The sequence below is a fragment of the Ascidiella aspersa genome, chromosome 3, assembly GCF_963924565.1.
Source record: "Ascidiella aspersa chromosome 3, kaAscAspe10.2, whole genome shotgun sequence".
In the NCBI taxonomy this organism is placed as follows: domain Eukaryota; kingdom Metazoa; phylum Chordata; class Ascidiacea; order Phlebobranchia; family Ascidiidae; genus Ascidiella; species Ascidiella aspersa.
Genome location: NC_139449.1, coordinates 33,945,765 through 33,965,499, shown reverse-complemented (window position 1 = coordinate 33,965,499; position 19,735 = coordinate 33,945,765). Strand labels below are relative to the sequence as shown.

Sequence of the window (19,735 nt, the reverse complement as noted above, 5' to 3'; positions counted from 1 at the left end):
AATAGTGGCACAAGAAAATGTTTAAGAAATAAAATAAAAACACATGGAAACAAGCACAAAATGCTGAAAAGACATTTTTTTATTTTTGGCAGAATTTGTTACCCGGGTTTATTATATCAATTGTTTTTCTTTTTTTCGGAGAACACTGCAAATGTAATAATAGTCAAATGTGCGATTTCGTCGAGTCCCGAGTCCAAATCTGCCTTTGCAGCCTATATTCCGCCAATTTACGTAACTAAATACGGTGGATATTTAGCAATCCACTCATAGAGATGTCATATAATTCATCCACTCACAATAAATGGTTCGAAAATATACACAATATGCTATTCCGCTATTACAAACTGCAATTGACGGCAACATTAGTGTTTGGTAATGCGCATGCGCAGGTCGGACTCGGGACTCAGGTAGTTTTACGTGGTCTTACTCGAGTCTCTAGTTCGAGTGGCGAGTCCGACTTAGCAGCTCTGTTCCTCAGTAAATAACCCCTTATTAGATGTTCTTGTCTTAAAAGTCGGCATACTACTATCTTTAAAATCTAAGAATATGATCACAAAATGATCGAGGGACCAATGGAAAAGACTGTTCCAACGGTCCTTTAATCGCTATTTTTAATAAAAACACTCATGGCTAGGCAGTACTTTGAATACAATTAGTCAAACTTACTTTCAACATGAACCTAGATATCCACTCTCTCCACAAAAAAATATTCACTGTTTCACAATTACCTAAATACTATCAAAACACCTTACGAATATCAGGCTAAAAAGTACATTTTTCACCAAGAAAAGTTAACCGAACTACAAAAACCTTAAACTTTTGACGTAACGTCACGTAACAGCACTAAACCTCTTACATATTAGCCAACTTTAAAGCAAATAGAACCACAAATGTAATATAGTGATTTAGGGACCCATTGCAACTATTTTGATATTTCGCAGCCCTATAAAATTTCAAGGGTCAGTTGACCCATATTTCTTGTACTACACTAGTGCAGTCACGATTCTTTCTAATGTAACAACCTAACCAGGGCTGCGGAGTCTGAGTCGGACTCGGGACTCGACGGAGTAGGTTTGTTTTGCCGAAGTCGGACTCGGGACTCGAGACTCGAGACTCGGGACTCGGGACTCGGGTAAGACCACGTAAAACTACCCGAGTCCCGAGTCCGACGTGCGCATGCGCAGTATCAAATTTTAAAACTGTTAAGGCGGCAAAATATTAGTTGTAAAAGTGTAATAGCAAATGGTGAAATATTTTTTAACCATGTAATGCGGGTGGATCAATTATGACACCAATATGAGTGGATTGCAGAAAATCCACCTTAATTTAGTTGCGTAAATGGGTAAAATACAGGCTGTAGAGTAGAGCTACCATATTATCAGCACCTTAAAAGAGGACATTTTGTTGTCTGCAAGTAAAGCGGACGTAAAATTGTTAAGTTTGAGAAAAAAGTGCCATATCTAACTATTGCATTCAGCTTCGAAATTAACACGTCCTTTTAGGAAACACGGATACTTGTGTAACACGGATACGTAGCTCATCAGTAAACAGAGTTTTCCTTTTCAGCATTATAATGTAGAGCTTATATTTTGCTTTATTGTTGTCTAAATTTAAAGAAAGCGTCTGCTGAGAACCACCTGATGCCATAGACAAGTGGTTCTTAATCTTTTTTAGCCGTGTACCCCTTGGTAAATTTCCCATGCCTTGCGCCCCCCTATCTACGAAAAGCACTTCGGCATTTTTAATTAAATATCACTGAGACAACTTGAAAATAGTGAAGTTTGACGTCGGTCGCGCAAACAAGAAAAAAATTGGGTTTGATTGGCGCTAAACTGTAAATTTAGGAGGATTTAGCATTGGACACACAATAAATTGCTTGTGCACGAGATGATTTTGACAAACGTGTCGTGAGGGCATTCACTCCACAGTTGTAAGGCTGCGAATTTAGCACAAATAAAAATGTAAGCGCAAAAATTAAACTTTGCCTTAGCGTGTTTCAAAAGATGTGATAACACACAACAACAGCAGCAATATTGCAAAAACATTATCGATTCGCGCGAAAAAGTTTCAGTCCCCTGTTGCTAGCCTGTTATCCAATTAAATAAAACATGGATAAAAAATAGTTCGAACGGTTGATGAAGTTTATCGTTTATCTATAAGTTAGCAAAATTTTAAAACTAGGGCCGTACCTTTAATGATACGAAAACATGCAATGGCACTCAAAGAGACTTTGTGCTAAAAAACGTTAACATACAAGTAGAAGAGATTCGAAAACTTTTTTGCAGTTTTAATGTTAAAGTTGGCAAAAACAGAGTTTGTACAGCGCTGTAGGAGTGGTTTACAACACAGCGAAACCATTGGAATCAACTAAATAACGTTACAATAATTTAAGCTTTACTTGTCTACATAAGGTGATCTCACCGAATTATTTAAATACTATCGTGGATTAAGATTGATTATGTGGCGTTATTTATCGCAAAATGTATATTCATGCCATTTTATTAAGAGTGGCGATCAAAGAACGAGACGCGATTGAATAAATGGAATTTCTGTAGAACAATTAGGAATGCTCTGTAAAGTTCAGTAATTTCAAAGGAATTTGTACAACAAGGCCTGATGTGAATGCTAACATGTGCTCATATGTTTGTCAGCTTTTTATTAAACTGCAGACCTTGCCTCAGATGAAATTGACCCAACAGAACGTTGGGAATTCGACAAATAAGGCTCCACATGTAAAACGACGTTCTGACGTAAGCAAATGAACATTCCGTAGCCTTATAAGAGCAAACCTTAATATTGTCACAACAAAATGCGAGCAAAACAACTTCAGCTGGCATGAACCATAAATAGAGAGTTCGCCTTATAAAGTTGCTTATACGAACGAAACCTGTTTTTCCAAAGTCTATAAAAGTACGGCGAATCACAGCACCGACACACAACCCCGAAGGCAATCTCAAGGATAAACTACAACAACAAAAGAATGCTTCAATTTTGCGCTGCATTTCTAGTTTTGCTGCAAGCTTGCAATTCACTCGCCTACGGACAAGTTCAGTCCAACGACTTCTTGGTGTGCAAACCAATTGGCAGCTTGTTCGAGATGCAACAATCCACCACCGGAGGGAACTCAACACCCATGAGGGGAAGTCCAGGACCTCCAGGCCGGAGAGGCCCGAGGGGCTTAGCTGGCCCGGTTGGCCCTACAGGTCCACAACCAACTGTTGATTGGAAAATAATTGAAAAAAAAATTGCCGAGAAAATTAAAGGTTAGAATTTTAGTCAAAGGTATTTGGATAATCTGAAATATATATTCATATAATTTTGGTTTAGTAAGTATTCTTTTTATAATTGTTCAGAATTGTCGCAATGTCCTGGCGTTGTATTCAACGGATCTTGCTTCTGGCTTCCACAAACTGTTGCATCTCAAAAGGACGGCAAAGGCAAAGTTGCAGCAGAAAATCTTTGTGAGTTTCACAACGCAACTCTTGTTGATATTGAAAGTGAGGAAATGTACGAGGCGCTGTATTCGTACATTCAGCGTGCGTGGAACTTGTACGTGGACCAACCAAATCGAAACTTCGTGGAAGTTTGGTTGGCGTCAAGATACGAGGTGGGTGGCTTTTACTTTAGTATCGGCATTACATAAACTTACATTTCAATTAGAAGAAAAATATAAACCTGCAATGCATTTGCTTTTCATTTGATTTTGAGCAAACAGCAGTTTTAAATATCCTAAAATGCATTGAATGTAAAAGACACAAGCTATCAAAACCGGAATTCTACATTTTATCTCAACAGAATGGAGAGCTACGAAGTTCAACTGGTGGAAGTGTTTACGTGCGTTGGTTTCCGGGTCGTCCATCAGGTTCGGGTCAAGCGGTCTTTTGGAATATTGCAACAAATCCATCAAGAGGATCTAGCATTGGGATGTTTAATTATGAAAATTTCAACTACAAATGGCCTGTCCCACTTTGTCGCTTTGATAAAGCTAACTAACACCGACGATCAAAGAACATTTTGCTTTGTAATATATGACATCACAAAAAATATGGCATTTATTGTCCACTTAGTCATTATATGAAGTGTTTCAAACGATTTAAGTCTTTGCGTTGTTGTGTTGATTATGAAATGTAAATAAATACGAATGACTTCTGATTGGCGTTATGTTATAGTCATAATAAAGCTCCACCCAATTAGTTATGCTTAAAGCAGTTTAATATCATCCTAAGCACAGCCATTAGTTGCGTGGAGTCGCACCTCTTCTTAAAGTGCTGATTTAATCTCTTAAAGGTTTGCTGGATGAGCGAGAGGCGGCACCTCCCCATGTGCAGCTGAAGGTGGACGATCTGCGACGTGCGTATACGCCCCATACCCTTGCGTAACTTCTCACCACGGACATTCGCGCACGTTATCGTACACGAATGATGCTAAGAGAAAATTTATACAATCAAACTTGACGAAATCGTAATTTACAAAAATATATCTCGAATTACTTTAAGTACTTCGGTAAACGTTACAACAAATTAATGAACATTAGGCAAATGTACAGAAAAGTAGTTGCAAATTAATGACGAGTTATTCTTGTTACATAGACAGGTTTACCATTAAAGTGATATTTATTTGAAGTTCGAACGAATTTTAAGTGTCTCATTATATACGTCATTGCGGTGTTGTAACAACTTAAGCCAATGACTTGACTTAAGTGCACTTAAGTGACCTTTATTAAATGACTTGACTTGACTTAAGTCATTTTGGCAAAATGACTTGACTTGACTTAAGTCTTTTGGACAAATGACTTGGGTTGAAATCAAGTGTTTTCTTAAAGTATTTTTTTATAAAATTAAACTATTTATTCAAAGTTTGGCACATAAAAAAATTGCTTGTTATATGTTGCGTTTTTCTTATTTTTTAGTTGAGCTATTGGCCATAATTGTTTGAGTTTAAAACTTCTAATAGTTTAACATTTATTTTTATGGCAAGGATGTGACTTGAAGTTGACTTTCTCTAATTATGACTTGACTGGGACTCGACTTGCGCAACTGATGACTTGGATTGGGACTTGACTTGTTTAAAATAGACTTGGACTTAAGTTAACTCACAAACTTAATTCATTTTAAGCTGACTTGTTAACAACACTGCATCATTGTCATTACAATCATCAAAATAATTTCACCGCACAACACATAGTTTGGCAATTTAAATTATACATCCATTTTTTCTCCTGTCGTATTGTTCCCTCTTGCAGAGGTGGGCGACCAGGAACCGCATGGAGGTCGTGCTCTTCCTGGAGGAAGACGAGGATGTACCAGAGAGGAGCCCGTCAAGTGTAAAAAAGGCTCCTTAATCCAAAACTTTGCTTCTTACTTTAAAACGACTTAGATCTTTTAAACCTAGATCTGGTGACTCAGCATGTTTTTATGACACTTGTCAATTTTATGGGGATTTCCCATATACAATGATGAGAAATTTATTTGTCGTTTTATTTTAATCTGGTTTAGTAATGCAATTTTCAGTATACACCAAACATTGCAAGATCTAGTAACAGTTATTATATTTATAAGGTAAAAACAACAACTTTATTTGTATTATTCACAATAGGCAACACTGAACGACAACCTAAAGAAGAAAGTGCATAAAAAATGTAATTAAACAAATTCCTAGATGCGCTTCTGCAAAATTCCTAGATACGCTCCTGTTCGCCAGTTGCCACTATCGACTGTCAGTTGCCAACACATCAGAGGCCCGCCACTGTCACCCTGGCACAACAAGAAGTTTGTTGATTGCTGTGGAACAATCTGGCCTACATAAACTGATCTTGATTAAAGGGAGACGAATGTGAAATTAACTGTTTTAATAAATATAAACAATAAAATTAAAATTAAAAAAGTTGTTAGGGTAATTCTAATGGCAAATATTGGTTGTAGGCCTATTTGTAAACTTGGCGCAAAAATCATTTGATCTTATTCAACAATATTAATTTGCGGTATGTTTAAATTTATCAAAAATCTTTAAAATGTAATCAACAAAAATATAGCCACATTCGTAAGTTTAAATCGTATTTCATGTATTTTCCTCTCTTCCCACTAGAGCAAAGGTGGGTCACCAGAGGATACACGGAGGTCGTGCTCTTCCTGGAGGAAGACGTGGACGTGCCATGGAGGAGCCCGTCAAGCAAAGGAAGAGGCTCGGAGGACAGATCGCTTCCGCTATAGAGATATAGCTGTGACGCAGCTCCGAGCAACTTTTATTCCTTCGCCTGGCTCGTCTTAGATCTAAACTTTGTGTGAAATATTGCTGCTCACTTTAAACCGCTCTACTTAGTTCAGTCTTTGATCGTGATATATTATTTTTGTTAATTCGCACTGCTGGAATGAAACGTTTGTACAGTTTGATGTATTTTCCTGGTGAAAACAGAGATAGTTTACTGATATAAAATATGTTAAAATGCTTATATAAACAAAATTAGGCAGAAATATTGGTTTCTTATGGTGGTAGGGCCTCGGGGAACGCGATATTTCTGGCAAACAGTTAATTTTCTGACAAACGGAATTGCTATGTAGATAGGCGAAGTAGACAAACATTTACAGATTGAACTTTCTGGTAACTACGGAGGATCGCATGAGGTTAGAAATAAAGGTCAACTCTACTTGCAAAGCACAATTATTGTTTTACAGGTATTTGTTTTGTATTTTAAAAGCCAATGATGCCCAAGCTGTGTAGCCCAAACACGTTCACCGTCCATGTGTCGATGCTTGTGCTTACTTGCAAACTTGTAAAAAAATGCATAAGTGCCTCAGGTTATATTGCGGCATAAAACCTATAGAATTCGACATGTAAGGCATCATAGATGTAAGAGTGCGTTCCGACTTACGCAATTGAACATTCCGCGACCTTATATGAGAGAAAGGCGCGTCACGTCTGAATAGAAGAAAACCACACACAGCTAAGATGAACACTCTTTTAGATTGAGCCATAGATGGAGATTTGGCCAAATATGGCTGCATTTACCGACAGAACCAGTTTTTCAAACGCTATATAAGAACAACAACTGACAGCACCTTACACACAACTTTCAAGGTATCTCAAGATGAGGAACTACAACAACAGAAGAATGCTTCAAAAACTTGGCGTTGCAGTTCTAGTTTTGCTGCAAGCTTGCAATTCGCTTACCTACGGGCAAGTTCAGTCCAACGACTTCTTGGTGTGCAAACCAATTGGCAGCTTGTTCGAGATGCAACAATCCAGCAGCGGAGGAAACTCAACACCTGCAGCAAGCCCTGAAAAGAGAGGACCGAGAGGACCACGAGGCCCGATTGGCCCCACAGGACCACAACCGACTGTTGATTGGAGTAGAATCATCAAAACAATTGATTTGAAAATCAAAGGTTAGATTCCCACGTAACGTAAAAATTATTATGCTAAACGTTCAGGCCTAAAATTAATGCAACAAAGATAATTATAGTCATTTTATTTTCCAATGTTTAGAATTGTCGCGATGTCCTGGCGTTGTATTCAACGGATCTTGCTTCTGGCTTCCACAAACTGTTGCATCAACGAAAGCTTTAAAAGGCAAAGCTGCAGCAGAACGTCTTTGTAGGTTTCGCAATGGAACTCTGGTTGATATTGAAAGTGAGGAAATGTACGCGGCGCTGTATTCATATGTTCAGCGTGCCTGGAACATGTACGTTAATCAACCCCTTGCCCCCTTTGTTCATGTTTGGTTAGCTTCCAAGTACGAGGTGAGTGGCTTTCAACTTTTTACTAATACTAATTTTTGCAAACAGCGTTAACACAGAACATACCTGAAAATATAATGGAGTAATATGGATATTTTAGTCAAAGCTGACTAAATGGTTTTTGTTTTGTTAAACAAATGCACGTTAAAACAATATAAACATTTTGCGGAAAACATAAAGAGCAGTTAAGTTGGAAAAACGTGTTTGTTAATAAAAAGAACAAAAAAACAAAGATGCCCGTTTTCCCGAACTTTCAAGTTTTGTAAATAAGGCCCTGGTTTTATGGTAGTTAAATGTTAAATGAACCATCTCTTATTTGCACAGAATGGACAGCTAATCAGTTCAACTGGTGGAAGTGTTTACGCGCGTTGGTTTCCAGGATTTCCAAGAGGACCAGGTCAAGTTGTTTTTTGGACCATTGCGACACATCCATCCCTGGATGGAATGCGGAATTTTCCACAGCCTAACTACGATTGGGCTGTTCCGTTATGTCGCGTTGAAACAACAAAGTAATTCTATTAAGCCCAGCACCCCAAAAAAACATATCCGAGCTATTTAGTTGTAATTTTTTTTACAAAATCAATTTTGAGTTCTGTGACAAATCATGTCAGGCCAGAACGAATATAATATTTTCTAATGGGCGAAATATTCACGATTTATTTCAAGAAAAATTGAGTCAGTTTATTCTTGCGTTGTTACCCATATCTTATATATATATACCCTGATGACATACGATTTATTGTTGCAATGCAAATATCAAAGCTTGTTAAATGTTTAATAAATACCATTATCGGAATAGGAGGCTGTTTTCAATGTAAAATTAGGAACGATAAAGATATTGCATCTTAACAAAGCTTGTTGAAAATATCAGGGGTGAATTCATAGCAAGTGACTCACCCCCATAAAGTATTTTTGGGAGCACACCATAAGACCTAAAAGGAAAAATACCTAAGGCAGACAAATCTAAAATAACATAATATTAAGACCAAACGACATAATACAGCCAAATACGCAGTAATATCAACAACAGAATCTAAATAAAAACTAAACCTGTCGGAATAAGTCCGAAATTCGTCGGTATAAGATCTAAAACTGTTGGATCTTGCAATGGCCGTTATGGTATCGACGTTTGGGTGCCCTAGTTTGACCGGCGCCGTCAGGACACCGCTGTTTTTGGCACGGGTGGGTTCAGGGGTTCTTAAACTTTTTTTACCGCGGACCCCTAATATTTTTTTGGCTTCGGTTGGACACCGATAGGCAAAAGTTTTCAAAAAATGACGTCATAGATTGACGTCACTATACAAATAAACTTCATAGATCTGTTAATTTTCGGTTAAAAATGTAAAAGTTAATGGAGTCTAAATACAGTCAGTGCAAAACCGTTTTGTTTTTAATCAAACTGCTTTCTTTGAAAAGTTGATTACTTTTTAAATATACACTAATATTTTAATTAGGCTTTCATGGACCCCCTAAAACAAATTCACGTACCGCACCAGGGGCCCATGGACCCCAGTTTAAGAACCCCTGGGTTATAGGCCTGATTGTGGACATGTAGGTCTTATTCTATGGATTTAGTACTTATTCCAATATAGACGGTATTACGACTATTAGGTATTAGTCCTATTTTGGTCTTATTCCGAACTGTGCTTCATTCCGAAGTTGATGTTCTTTATATTTCGGTCTTATGGATGGAGGCCGTATTTTTGCTTATATTTTAACCAGGTTGAGCGCTGCTTGCGAATCTGAATTATGTTTCCATATTGTCCTACATATTTCTAATAAAATTGCTTTGGCCTTATGGTATCGTATGCCGCATTGCTCCCTCGAAAATAAAGTTTCGGCAACTCATAAAATCGTTTTTTTGATTTGTGCCAATGGACAACACTTTATAATGTAGCTTTTGTATTGGAAGTAACATCTATTCAAACCTAAAAACTTTAACAAAACAAACGAACTGTATGGTGTTTCTATGAACGTTGGAAAGCAAAACTCTCAAAATGTATCAGCAGTGGTGATATAGAAAGTATCATAAAAGAGGTCAGAAGATGACGACACTCCAGTTGTTGTAACATCCATAACAATCGATGCAATTAATCGTACTCAAAGCTGGTTAAGCTCTCCCTACGCACGGCATAGCCGACTAGTTTTAGCCTAATGTCCAAATTTAAAACCCCTATCCAAAATCTAAATAAACTATCCCTCCATAATTTACCAAAATATTATTTATTACAAAATGTTTCAACAGTGAAATAGAAAAAAAACAAACAATCATAAAAAGGACCAAAAAAGGCGAGAACCAGTCGTTTTCAGGGACGTTGCTTCATATTTGTTTCCACCATGCGCTTGGTGCGTCTTTCCAAACATTGACGAGGCTCTTCATTTTTCGGGAAAGTCCCTTGGTTGGAAACTGAAGATCGACGTTGATCCGCTTCAAATTCGGACTTTTTACTAGTTTGGGAGAAATTTTGATGCCTCTGTCGAAATAGACGCATGTTACAATTTGGATTGTGTTGCTTTTTCTCAAAGCAGTTTAATACACAATGTTTGTTTAAGGCAGGGGTTCTTAAACTTTTTTCACCGCGGACCCCTAAAATTATTTTTTGCTTCACGTGGACCCCTGTAGGCAAAAAATTATTAAAAATGATCTCATAAATTGACGTCACAATCAAATAGCCTGTCATAAATATGCTGATGGTTTAAGTAAAAGAAGTCTAACATTCAGTGGTGAAACGTTTCATTTTTAGTTAAACTCTTTTTTTAATTTGATTACTTTTTAAACGTACACTAATATTTCAATTTGGCCTTCATGGACCCGCTGAAAATAGTTCACGGACCCCCAAGGGGTCCACAGACCCCAATTTGAGAACCCCTGGTTTAAGGCAACGAGATACTTTAAGTTGTGAAACTATAGTTTCAACTAAACCACCTTCCAAGGTAAATAAACGTCGTAAACTTTTTAAGTTAGCATGAATTAGGTCGATAGTCCTTTTTGCGACGGCCCAAATACTAAGGGTATATAACGGTCAAGCTCTGGCGACCCACAATTATCTTAACTGAACTTCTTGCAAGCTTAACGTAGACAAAGAGGAAACAACACAGTGGCATTAATAAAGTCAGTGTTCTACATATGGGTCATGCCTTCGCACTGCTTCCGGAATTTTGAGAAAACTTTGCAAAAATCTTGCCCAGAATCAATTTTTATCAATCTAACCATATAAAACTACTTCAGTCGGCGACCCAACCAAATCAAACCCGGTTTTGGGTCGTAGTTTGAGACACACTTTCACAGGAGAACACCATTTATGAAAGGCTGCAAACCACTGGTTAAGCCATCAACAGATTTCATCTCTGGTACTGGACGAGTACTCGACTCAAGAAAAGCTCTGCACACCCACGTTGGGCGCTTATGCTTCCGAGAAAAGAGCTTTTAAAAAAAAGGTTTTAAATGAAAATGTTATGGAATATATACATTGTACCTCAGAAGTCATGGTTTATACAAAGTAAAAAGCCTGATGTTCCCTCATTAAACAGAAGCTTGTTAATTGATTATCTGCGCATGACAGTTCAATGAATTAAGTGGGCAGCAAGCGAATCTGTACGTCACAAAGCTACGTCATAAAGTGTTAATCTTGTTAATCTTTAAAACGCCTACTGTGCTTGAATGAACTAAAATCCGTTCTAATCGTGCAAAAGGCTAAGTATTCCGTATATTAGATATAGGCAAAAACTTAAATCCAAAGAATGCATGACACTATAGGAACAATATAGAGCTCGATACATTGGCATATATGGTTGGATTTAACAGAAAGGCCTATTGTATTTTGCGCAATTTATGCTTATACACATATATGTTATATTAAGCATGGCGCCTTTGGGCTTAATAAATTTCCTCTATGAAAAAAGGCGGTCAAAAATACTGAAACCGAGAAAAATGTAGTTGGCAAAAACATGTTTCGATGGGGACGGCCTTGTTCCCGACAGGATTCGTCATTGCATACGAACTAGCATCGGGTATTGACTCCAAACAAATAACGAACACCCTTATAGCATGTTGGTTTGTTGCTAGAACGGTAGCCGTATTTGTCTAATGCTAAATCTGAAAATAAGGCGACACTCAATAACGACAAATTATACGAGTTCTTGACAAGCTTTCGCATTATGTTGCTAGCCCTAGGAGAAAGCAACAACGAAAATACCTGATCGTCCAACAATATTATTTATACCTGTTTCCGTAAATGCTGAGCACCATGATACACTGCAGGTCAAGAAGGTTGCTTCCCACATGGCTGATGCGGTTGTTCTCCACTGACAGGTAGACCAGGTCGTTAAGCTCGAGCAAGCAGTGCGGTACACAGGTAAGATTGCAGTTCTTCATGAGTAGCACCTTGACGAACACGATCAAAATAATGACAGCACAACTTTTAGCATACGGCAATCGGCCAGGGTGCAACTTTTTAAGGATCGTAAAATTAGGAGTTAAAGCTTCTTTAGGAAGACTGTGGAGAAGGATTTTTTAATTTTTTCAAAGGGTGCGGTGATGCTAAATCTGAAATGTAGGAAACGTTGGCAATAGACCGATATATATTGGTTTACCGATAATATCGGCAGATATTTGGCTCCTACTGATATATTGGTACCAGTAAATTTGAGCCGATATTTTTGCCTATATTTTGTTAGAAAAATATGATATAGCTTTTCCTGAAAAACAAACAGAAGGATTTTTATTAATTTAATTTATTACCATATCCCAATTATATATATAAAAAACTACCATTTATTTCTATGCTCAATGTAAAACCAACTCACATCACATTCTGGTATTGTGTTAATGTGCTATCAGTTCGTCGAATAAAAATAAAATTACAATGGTTTTGTTATTTAAGCAATTCCAGAAGCGGGTGCGAGAATTGGTTGGTGATTCGAAAGGAGTGCAGCAAGAAAAAAAGGTTAAGACCCGCTGCTGTAGAGGCTGCTTACAGGAATTTCCGATTTTACATAAGTCATCGCCTTTGTTTATTTAGCTGAAGATAGTAACTCTTATTATTAAGTGTATCTAAATTTGGAATTTCTGCTTTTTAAATAAGTATATCTTGAATATTATCAAAATTATTACTAAGCAGTTTAAATATGCTATTTACTTCTTTGTAGGCTTTGTAGGTTGCTACATATTGTGGAAAACATGTTTTGCAGTTGTCATCGAACAGTCGATGCACCGACACTTTATTGTGTTTCCAGCAAATTAACTTTTTCTGTGTAAAGCCGAGGTCTGAGCCACCAACTATTCCAAGTGACAAGTCGACGTCACAACTGTTTTGCGGCCCGATATTTTGCTTATGTGTATCGCGCCACGCGAAGCTTATTCATCTCCAATCACAGCGCCGACCCCGAGACCAGGAAATTAATGACCCGAAGAAATGACAGGCTGTCACAACGCCCCTCATTAGGCGCACTGGTCCCGTTTGGCCGTTTCTCGTTTCCAAAATGTGCCCAAAAATGGCCGCGAAAAAACGGGCGAAAAAGTGGCCAATGTCCTGTTTGGGGCCGGTCACATTTATTGGCTAGAAAATTGGGAAAGAGCTTGAGTGAAGGTTTGAAAACAATTCAGACACGACATTAAAATAAAGTTAACATATACGACATATGAAAGTAAACTAAGATATCAAGCTAGTGCTAGTTAATTAGTGTGGTTTTAATAGTAACGGTGATGGACTCCAGCCATAAGATATGAATAAAAAAAAAATCAACATCGAAATAAAACCCAGTACGGAATAAGACCAAAATAAGACCAATACTTAGTGGTATTAGTACCGTCTAAATCGGAATAAGCCCTACACCCGTCGGAATAAGAACTAAATGGTCAAAATCAGGCCTAAACAACACTTGATCAACTCCAAACACCACCCCTAACTACATAACTCCCCTAATAATTTCAACACTAACCCATTTTCTAACCCCACCAATACCCAACAGGTTTCAAACGTAATGCCTCAATAAGAACAACCAACATAGTCTAACCATTGGTCTAACATTCTACAGATTGTCAAGGGTTCACTTAGCAGGAGAAAAAGCACACATAATTGAAAAAGAGAAAAATTAAATAAATAAAAAATTAAAAAAGTGGCCACGCGAATAAGTGCTCTTTTTAGCGGATCTGAGTGAAAATCAGGTGTTGTGCTTCAACAACTCATTTTCTCGTTTCAATTAACAACCATGAATAACGCGTAATTTTGTCTGTTTTAGCAAATATTTAACAGAAAAACTCAATACTGCTTCAAGAGAATATTTTTTTCACCCAATGTCCATTAAATATGAAAAACATGATGCGATGCCACACTTGACGAAAATTCAGAGCGACCATGACCGGAAAATGTTGCCAAAAAGTTAGACGCGGTCGCGAAAATATGGATCGAGGGGAAGAATATGGATTTTTCTCGTCCGCTCACAAAACGGCGACGACGGTTTGATGCGTTTTCGCTACTAAAGCCTCTTACGGGTTTTCAATCGCTGGACGCGTTCCGCCTTTTGGTCGATTAAGTGTCAGCTTTGGTATTTCGTCTTCTCAGCAGCGTTAAACGTAAAATAACCTTCTTACCGGAAAGATGACAATTTTTCTTAATTTGCATCATGAAATTATGTCATAGCGTGATGTCTAAATAACAGGTAACCTACGAAAACCTGAGGTCATCGTTCAATGCAGTGCACAATTATGAAACTGAAAGCCTAAATAACAACATTCAAGGTAGTATAAATAAAAAACAGCTTCTCTTGTAATTGTAATTTGTTAACCAACGTTTCGGCAACCTACGCAAGCCTATCCATGCCTGGTAGCAACAGTTTATATATTCAAGGTAATGATGGGCTCAAAATCGAACATATTCTTGCCAGTTTTATGTGAACTTCAAAATATCATTTTTCGCACGCAGTTTTCGATCGTTGCGGTTTGCTTTAATCACTGCTTTTCAGTGCATCGTTTGCAGTTCACAAAGCAAAGCTCGTGGTTAACACTAAATGTTGCACATTTTACGTTTTTAGATGTGAATATTTTACCTTTCGTCAATTATACCTTGATAGGAGACAACCTTGTTTAAAAGCTTTCTGGAAAAGTTTCTGGTAAAATAAATTGTGTGCTAGTAAAAAGATAAAAAAAAATAATATTTTTTACAAGGCCATGCCCGTGTTTACAAGCTGTGCCGCCATATCCTTTATTGTCTTTAAAGTGATATTTCAGTTGCATATCAGCGATAAAAGACATGGAAGGATAACTCAGATTGGTCTGGTAGTGACGTAACTTCCTGACGTCATCTCTAAAAAAAATTATGCGGTCCGTAAAGAAAATTTTTCACCGACCCGGTAAAACACTGCTTACCATTTCGGTAAACAAATGATTCTACGTTCAACTCTGGTTATAGTTGAACAAACAAAGGCTGAAAAATGTAGTAGGACAAATAAAAAGGAATTAGTACACTTCCGTGCTTGACCATACCTGCAAGCGATCAAGGCAGGAAACATCGAGAATCGGTTCAATCAGCGGGTTGTCGTCCAAGCAGAGCACGCGGAGTTTGCGGAGGCTACAGACCTCCCGCGGGATTCTGGTGATTCCGCAACTGAAAAGAAAAAAATCCGAGTTAAAGTGGGTTTATGATACTATATTTACAACCAGCAGTGTTGTAAACGATCAATTTAAAAAGACTTAAGTCCAAGTCAAGTATTTTGCAATAAATCACAAGTCAAGTTCCAGTCCAAGTCATCAGTTGCGCAGTTAAATCCCAGGCAAGGCATTATGAGAGCAAGTCAAGTCAAGTCATTGTCTAAAAAATAATGTTCGTGATTTTTTTACAATTATGATAATTGCGACGATAAGGTAGGCATAGAAATTCAGATTCAAGTATTTTATGCAATGGACTGTAAAGTGCCAAGGAGACTCACTTTCCAATATTCAGGAATTGAAGACGTTGAAAGGCGCTGAGCGAGGAGAAATTCCTGAGGAAAGGATTGTTGTAGAGCTCCAAGGCAAGAAGTGGAGATGAGAGGTCCGAATCGAACAACCTACGGAAAAATACGATTTTTTTTATATGTTTTTTTGTTGTTTAGCAAAGTAGAAGCGACTTGGCTTGGTTAAATTGCATTTGGGTCACTGTTCATTAACTGACTTGACCAAAGTATTTTGGACAAAATGACTAGACTTTCGTCTTTGGAACAAATGGCTTCAACTTCAAATTAAGTCATTTGGCTGTTTACTTCTTAAGAAATTTTAGCAAAACCCGAATTTTATTACCCTTATATCTGCTTGTAAAACAGCTTGCTCGCACTAAATTACGTTTTTGTAGTTTGCTAATCGAAATATCCTACATTTATCGTACATCCCTATTTTGACGTCCCGCCCCTATCGACACACAAACTGCAAAAGCGCAGTCGGGTATTCCCCGCTCACCTGGTGACGTTGCAGTGCTTGACGACGACCACGCGGAGGCGCAAGAGCTGCCCTAGCAACCTCAAGTCTCGGAGATTGCTGTTGTGGTCGAGCCTCACTGCTTGAAGATCGGCTATTCGAAGAACGTTTGGCGGGATTTCGTTCAGTCGTTTCTGGCGCAAATCCAACGTCCTGCGTCAAGAGTTTAAAAAAGTGTCTTTTGTTAACGCCAATAACGCCGCAACAGTTTTACTACAGTTAGGTCCTTTTGTTTGTTTATCTGTTACGAAAAAAATATATCAGTTACGTAAATGAGAGAAATACAGGCTGGAGTAGGAGCCGGATTTGGGACTCGGGAGTTGGACTCGGGCTATTACTAACCGACTATGTAGCCCTGGTTTGTACAAACCTGTAGGTGAACTTCGTCTCCGGACCGACAACCCAGGTTCTTTTCGAACAAAGGGACTTCAGGATTTTTAGACTGAACTTGTTTTCCGATTTTACTTTATCAATTGGGTCCTTAAACCTGGACAGTCCTGGCGATGCATGGTCCTTTGCTTGGCAAGAGTGGCCGTCACAGATCACGCGGTAAAATTTATCACAATCCAGGCATTGCAAATTTGCCATAACCCCGCCGTTTTGGTTCGGTTTGGTCAGTTCGCGACTCGTTTGCTGTGTTTTGGTTGATTCGCAACCTTTGCTGTCGGTTTTGGTTACTAAGCATACAGTTTGGTCTGTTTCGGTCAATTCTTGAGCGATTTTTTCTGGTTTTGTCAGTTTGCAAGCCGTTTGTTTCTTCTTTGCAAAATCACATTTAGTTTGGCCAGTTATAACCAATCCACGGGCAGTTTGTTCTGTTCTTGAGAACTTGTTACCAATTTTTGGTGGTTTGATTTCTCCGCACGAATGTTTCCTTCCACTTGTTATTTCTAAACCAGCTCGATCCGCGTTAAGTACATCGTGAGTAGTTTGGTTCGAATCGGCCAATTGGCAATCAGTTTTCTTTGGGTTAGGTAATTCACAACTAGTTTGAACCGGCTTGATCAACTTGAAACCAATTTCTACCGGTTTTACCAATTCCAAACCAATTTTATCCGGTTTGACCGATTCGAATCTAGTTTGATCCGGCTTGGTCAAATCAAAACCAGTTTCTTTCGGTTTAATCAATTTCAAACCAACTTTTTCTGTTTGTACCAATTTACAACTAGTTTGAACCGGCTTGATCAACTTGAAACCAATTTCTACCGGTTTTACCAATTCCAAACCAATTTTATCCGGTTTGACCGATTCGAATCTAGTTTGATCCGGCTTGGTCAAATCAAAACCAGTTTCTTTCGGTTTAATCAATTTCAAACCAACTTTTTCTGTGTGTACCAATTTACACCAAGTTTGTTCCGGCTTGGTTAAATCACAACCAGTTTGACCCAGTTCGATTGATTTCAAGCAAGTTTTATCCGGTTTGATTAACTCGAAATCAGTTTCTTTCGGTTGGAACAATTCTGAATCGATTTGGCCCGATTCAATCAATTCGCAACTGATTTGGTCAGATTTAATCAATTCGCAACTGATTTGGTCGGATATAATTATTTCGCGACTGGTTTGTTCTACTTTGGTCAATTCGCGACCAGTATGGTCTTGTTTGGTTGCTGTCATATCACCGGATGGTGCAGCACACTTTCGACGGATATCTTGTAGGTTTCTATCTTTCCACTTTTAAAAATACCTGTTGTACGCATTTCACACTTCAATCATACTGTTTTCTAAATCCTGCAAGTTAAATCAAATGGGAATTTATTTCTGTGAAAATAATTCTAAGAGATTGGAAATTTATTTTGACATTTTATTAAACATTAAAGTCGAGAAGCCAAACTTTTCAATTAATCCAATCCTGCCATTAACTTGTATTAAAACATATACTTGAAATAATCTTTCATTTCGGCTGCACAGTTAAACTGTAACATACCTATAGGCTAGCTAGAACAAGGGTCACTAAACTTTTTTATAATAGGCCGAATGATGTTATGTTTGACAATAGCGGGCCGGATATCAAACTTTATCACCCTGATTATCGTTAAAGGGACAAAAACGTATCAACTAACAACAAAAACTGCAGTGAGATTTACTAAATTGTTGTATTGTAAATTGTTGTATAGTATATTGTTGTATAGTACTTACATTGTATTCGTTTTTTAGAGACTGATGATGCCGTGATTGGCAAAATATATTTCTCTTTTATAAACTAGAACCTATAGTGACTGATTTTGACTGAGACAAGAAAGTCTATACTGTTTTGGTTGTATAGTTTAAATTTTATTAAATTATGTTGAGAATTGCGTTCGGCGACATTTTAAATGTACTGTACAGAAATATACAGAAAATATGACGAGGACCGGTGGAATTAACTCTGCGGGGCCTAGATGGGTTAGCCCTGAACTAGACTAACAGTCACAAAAACACTTACGGAAACATTTATTTGGATTATTTGCCTGGGCTCAGTTATCACCCGTACAAATGTCGGACTATAATCACACTGACAACCTACGCAACTTTAGCATACGAATTTAAGCTATGATTGATTGACCAACAGAAATTAGGCTTTCGTTTTTGCAACACTCAAATCTATATGAAACAACTTTGGCAGCATATGGACTGAAGGCTATAAATAACCACGTTCCCAACCGTAATACATAATACAAACTTGACGGAATCAATCTACTTCGGATAGAAAGCGGTGTGTTTGTTTTAACAATGGCTTAAAGTGATGAATAGGCTCAATCGTGATCGCTGTCAAATTCTTCTCCAAACAAACGGAGCCCGTGTGAACCCCTAGCGATCCCGTCAAGGTTGTGAGAACAGCAACATGTTTGAATAAGTTTTCGCAAATCTTTTGTAGGAATTTCAAGAGAGCGGTACAGAATTGTAACTGCGGGCAATTAGTTAGTCCTTCTTCCGCGACCTTTTAAAACTTTAAACATATTTGGGTAGTACCAAAATCTTTTTTATAACGTTTTAACGATATGTTCTAATTTGACATAAAGCTTCACAATCACTGCCCGATCTAAATGTACTGTTCTACTGGAAATTATATAAATTATGTTTATTCAGACTAAAAATGCAGATAAGGATAGAAAAGCACAAGAAACAAAGTTTTGGACAAGTTTTGTCTTCGGATACACACAGTCTACAAATCGTCATAAACCTGTGATACTCAAACCTAAAAAACAGTAATCACACCAGACTGGTAAATGACTAAACCCGTAAAGTACGTCGGTTTATGGAAGCTACTCAACTAGCAAACGAGGTCATTTTACAAATTCTAAGAGTATAATGCGGACTAGGCCTACAACAAACGCCCCGCTCAAGGAAATGTTTACCAACAGCTTTCGATGCAAAGCTTAACAAAAGTTCACTCAATCGGTCGATTCGAAAACTACAGCTGCCTTTAAGTACCCTTACTTGCCTTTTTCACCCATTGCCCAGCCAACATGCTCCTTTAAACAACAACAACAACAGCATTAGGTATTTTTTCCGTGCGATTTCGCGTCGTTCAGAAGCTAGCTGCCTTTAGTGAGCACATATAACTTGTCAAAGG

The 19,735-nt window shown here is 37.9% G+C and overlaps 2 protein-coding genes across 2 annotated transcripts; one reads left to right on the top strand and one right to left on the bottom strand.

Annotated features, from left to right (window-relative positions):
- Nucleotides 1-7,084: 7,084 nt before the first annotated feature.
- On the top strand, nt 7,085-8,447 carry LOC146162630 (uncharacterized). Its single transcript, XM_083385458.1, has 3 exons — nt 7,085-7,382; nt 7,483-7,736; nt 8,058-8,447. Exons 1-3 carry the CDS (start codon nt 7,085-7,087, stop codon nt 8,244-8,246), a joined length of 741 nt encoding a protein of 246 aa, XP_083241584.1. The 3' UTR covers nt 8,247-8,447.
- Nucleotides 8,448-10,053: 1,606 nt separating this feature from the next.
- On the bottom strand, nt 10,054-16,770 carry LOC146162629 (uncharacterized). Its single transcript, XM_083385253.1, has 6 exons — nt 16,553-16,770; nt 16,165-16,335; nt 15,660-15,779; nt 15,217-15,337; nt 11,957-12,117; nt 10,054-10,207 (listed from the first exon to the last, which is right to left on the bottom strand). Exons 1-6 carry the CDS (start codon nt 16,768-16,770, stop codon nt 10,054-10,056), a joined length of 945 nt encoding a protein of 314 aa, XP_083241379.1.
- Between the last annotated feature and the right edge of the window lie 2,965 nt (nt 16,771-19,735).

Bases quoted from the DNA above. Each gene is read 5' to 3' on its own strand.
- LOC146162629 (XM_083385253.1), bottom strand. From the start codon at position 16,770: ATGGCAAATTTGCAATGCCTGGATTGTGATAAATTTTACCGCGTGATC. The intron at 15,780-16,164 runs GTGAGCGGGGAA...ATTTTTCCGTAG, and splicing joins AAGCACTGCAACGTCACCAG to GTTGTTCGATTCGGACCTCT. The intron at 15,338-15,659 runs GTGAGTCTCCTT...TTTTCTTTTCAG, and splicing joins CAATTCCTGAATATTGGAAA to TTGCGGAATCACCAGAATCC.
- LOC146162630 (XM_083385458.1), top strand. From the start codon at position 7,085: ATGAGGAACTACAACAACAGAAGAATGCTTCAAAAACTTGGCGTTGCA. The intron at 7,383-7,482 runs GTTAGATTCCCA...TCCAATGTTTAG, and splicing joins AATTGATTTGAAAATCAAAG to AATTGTCGCGATGTCCTGGC. The intron at 7,737-8,057 runs GTGAGTGGCTTT...TTATTTGCACAG, and splicing joins GGTTAGCTTCCAAGTACGAG to AATGGACAGCTAATCAGTTC.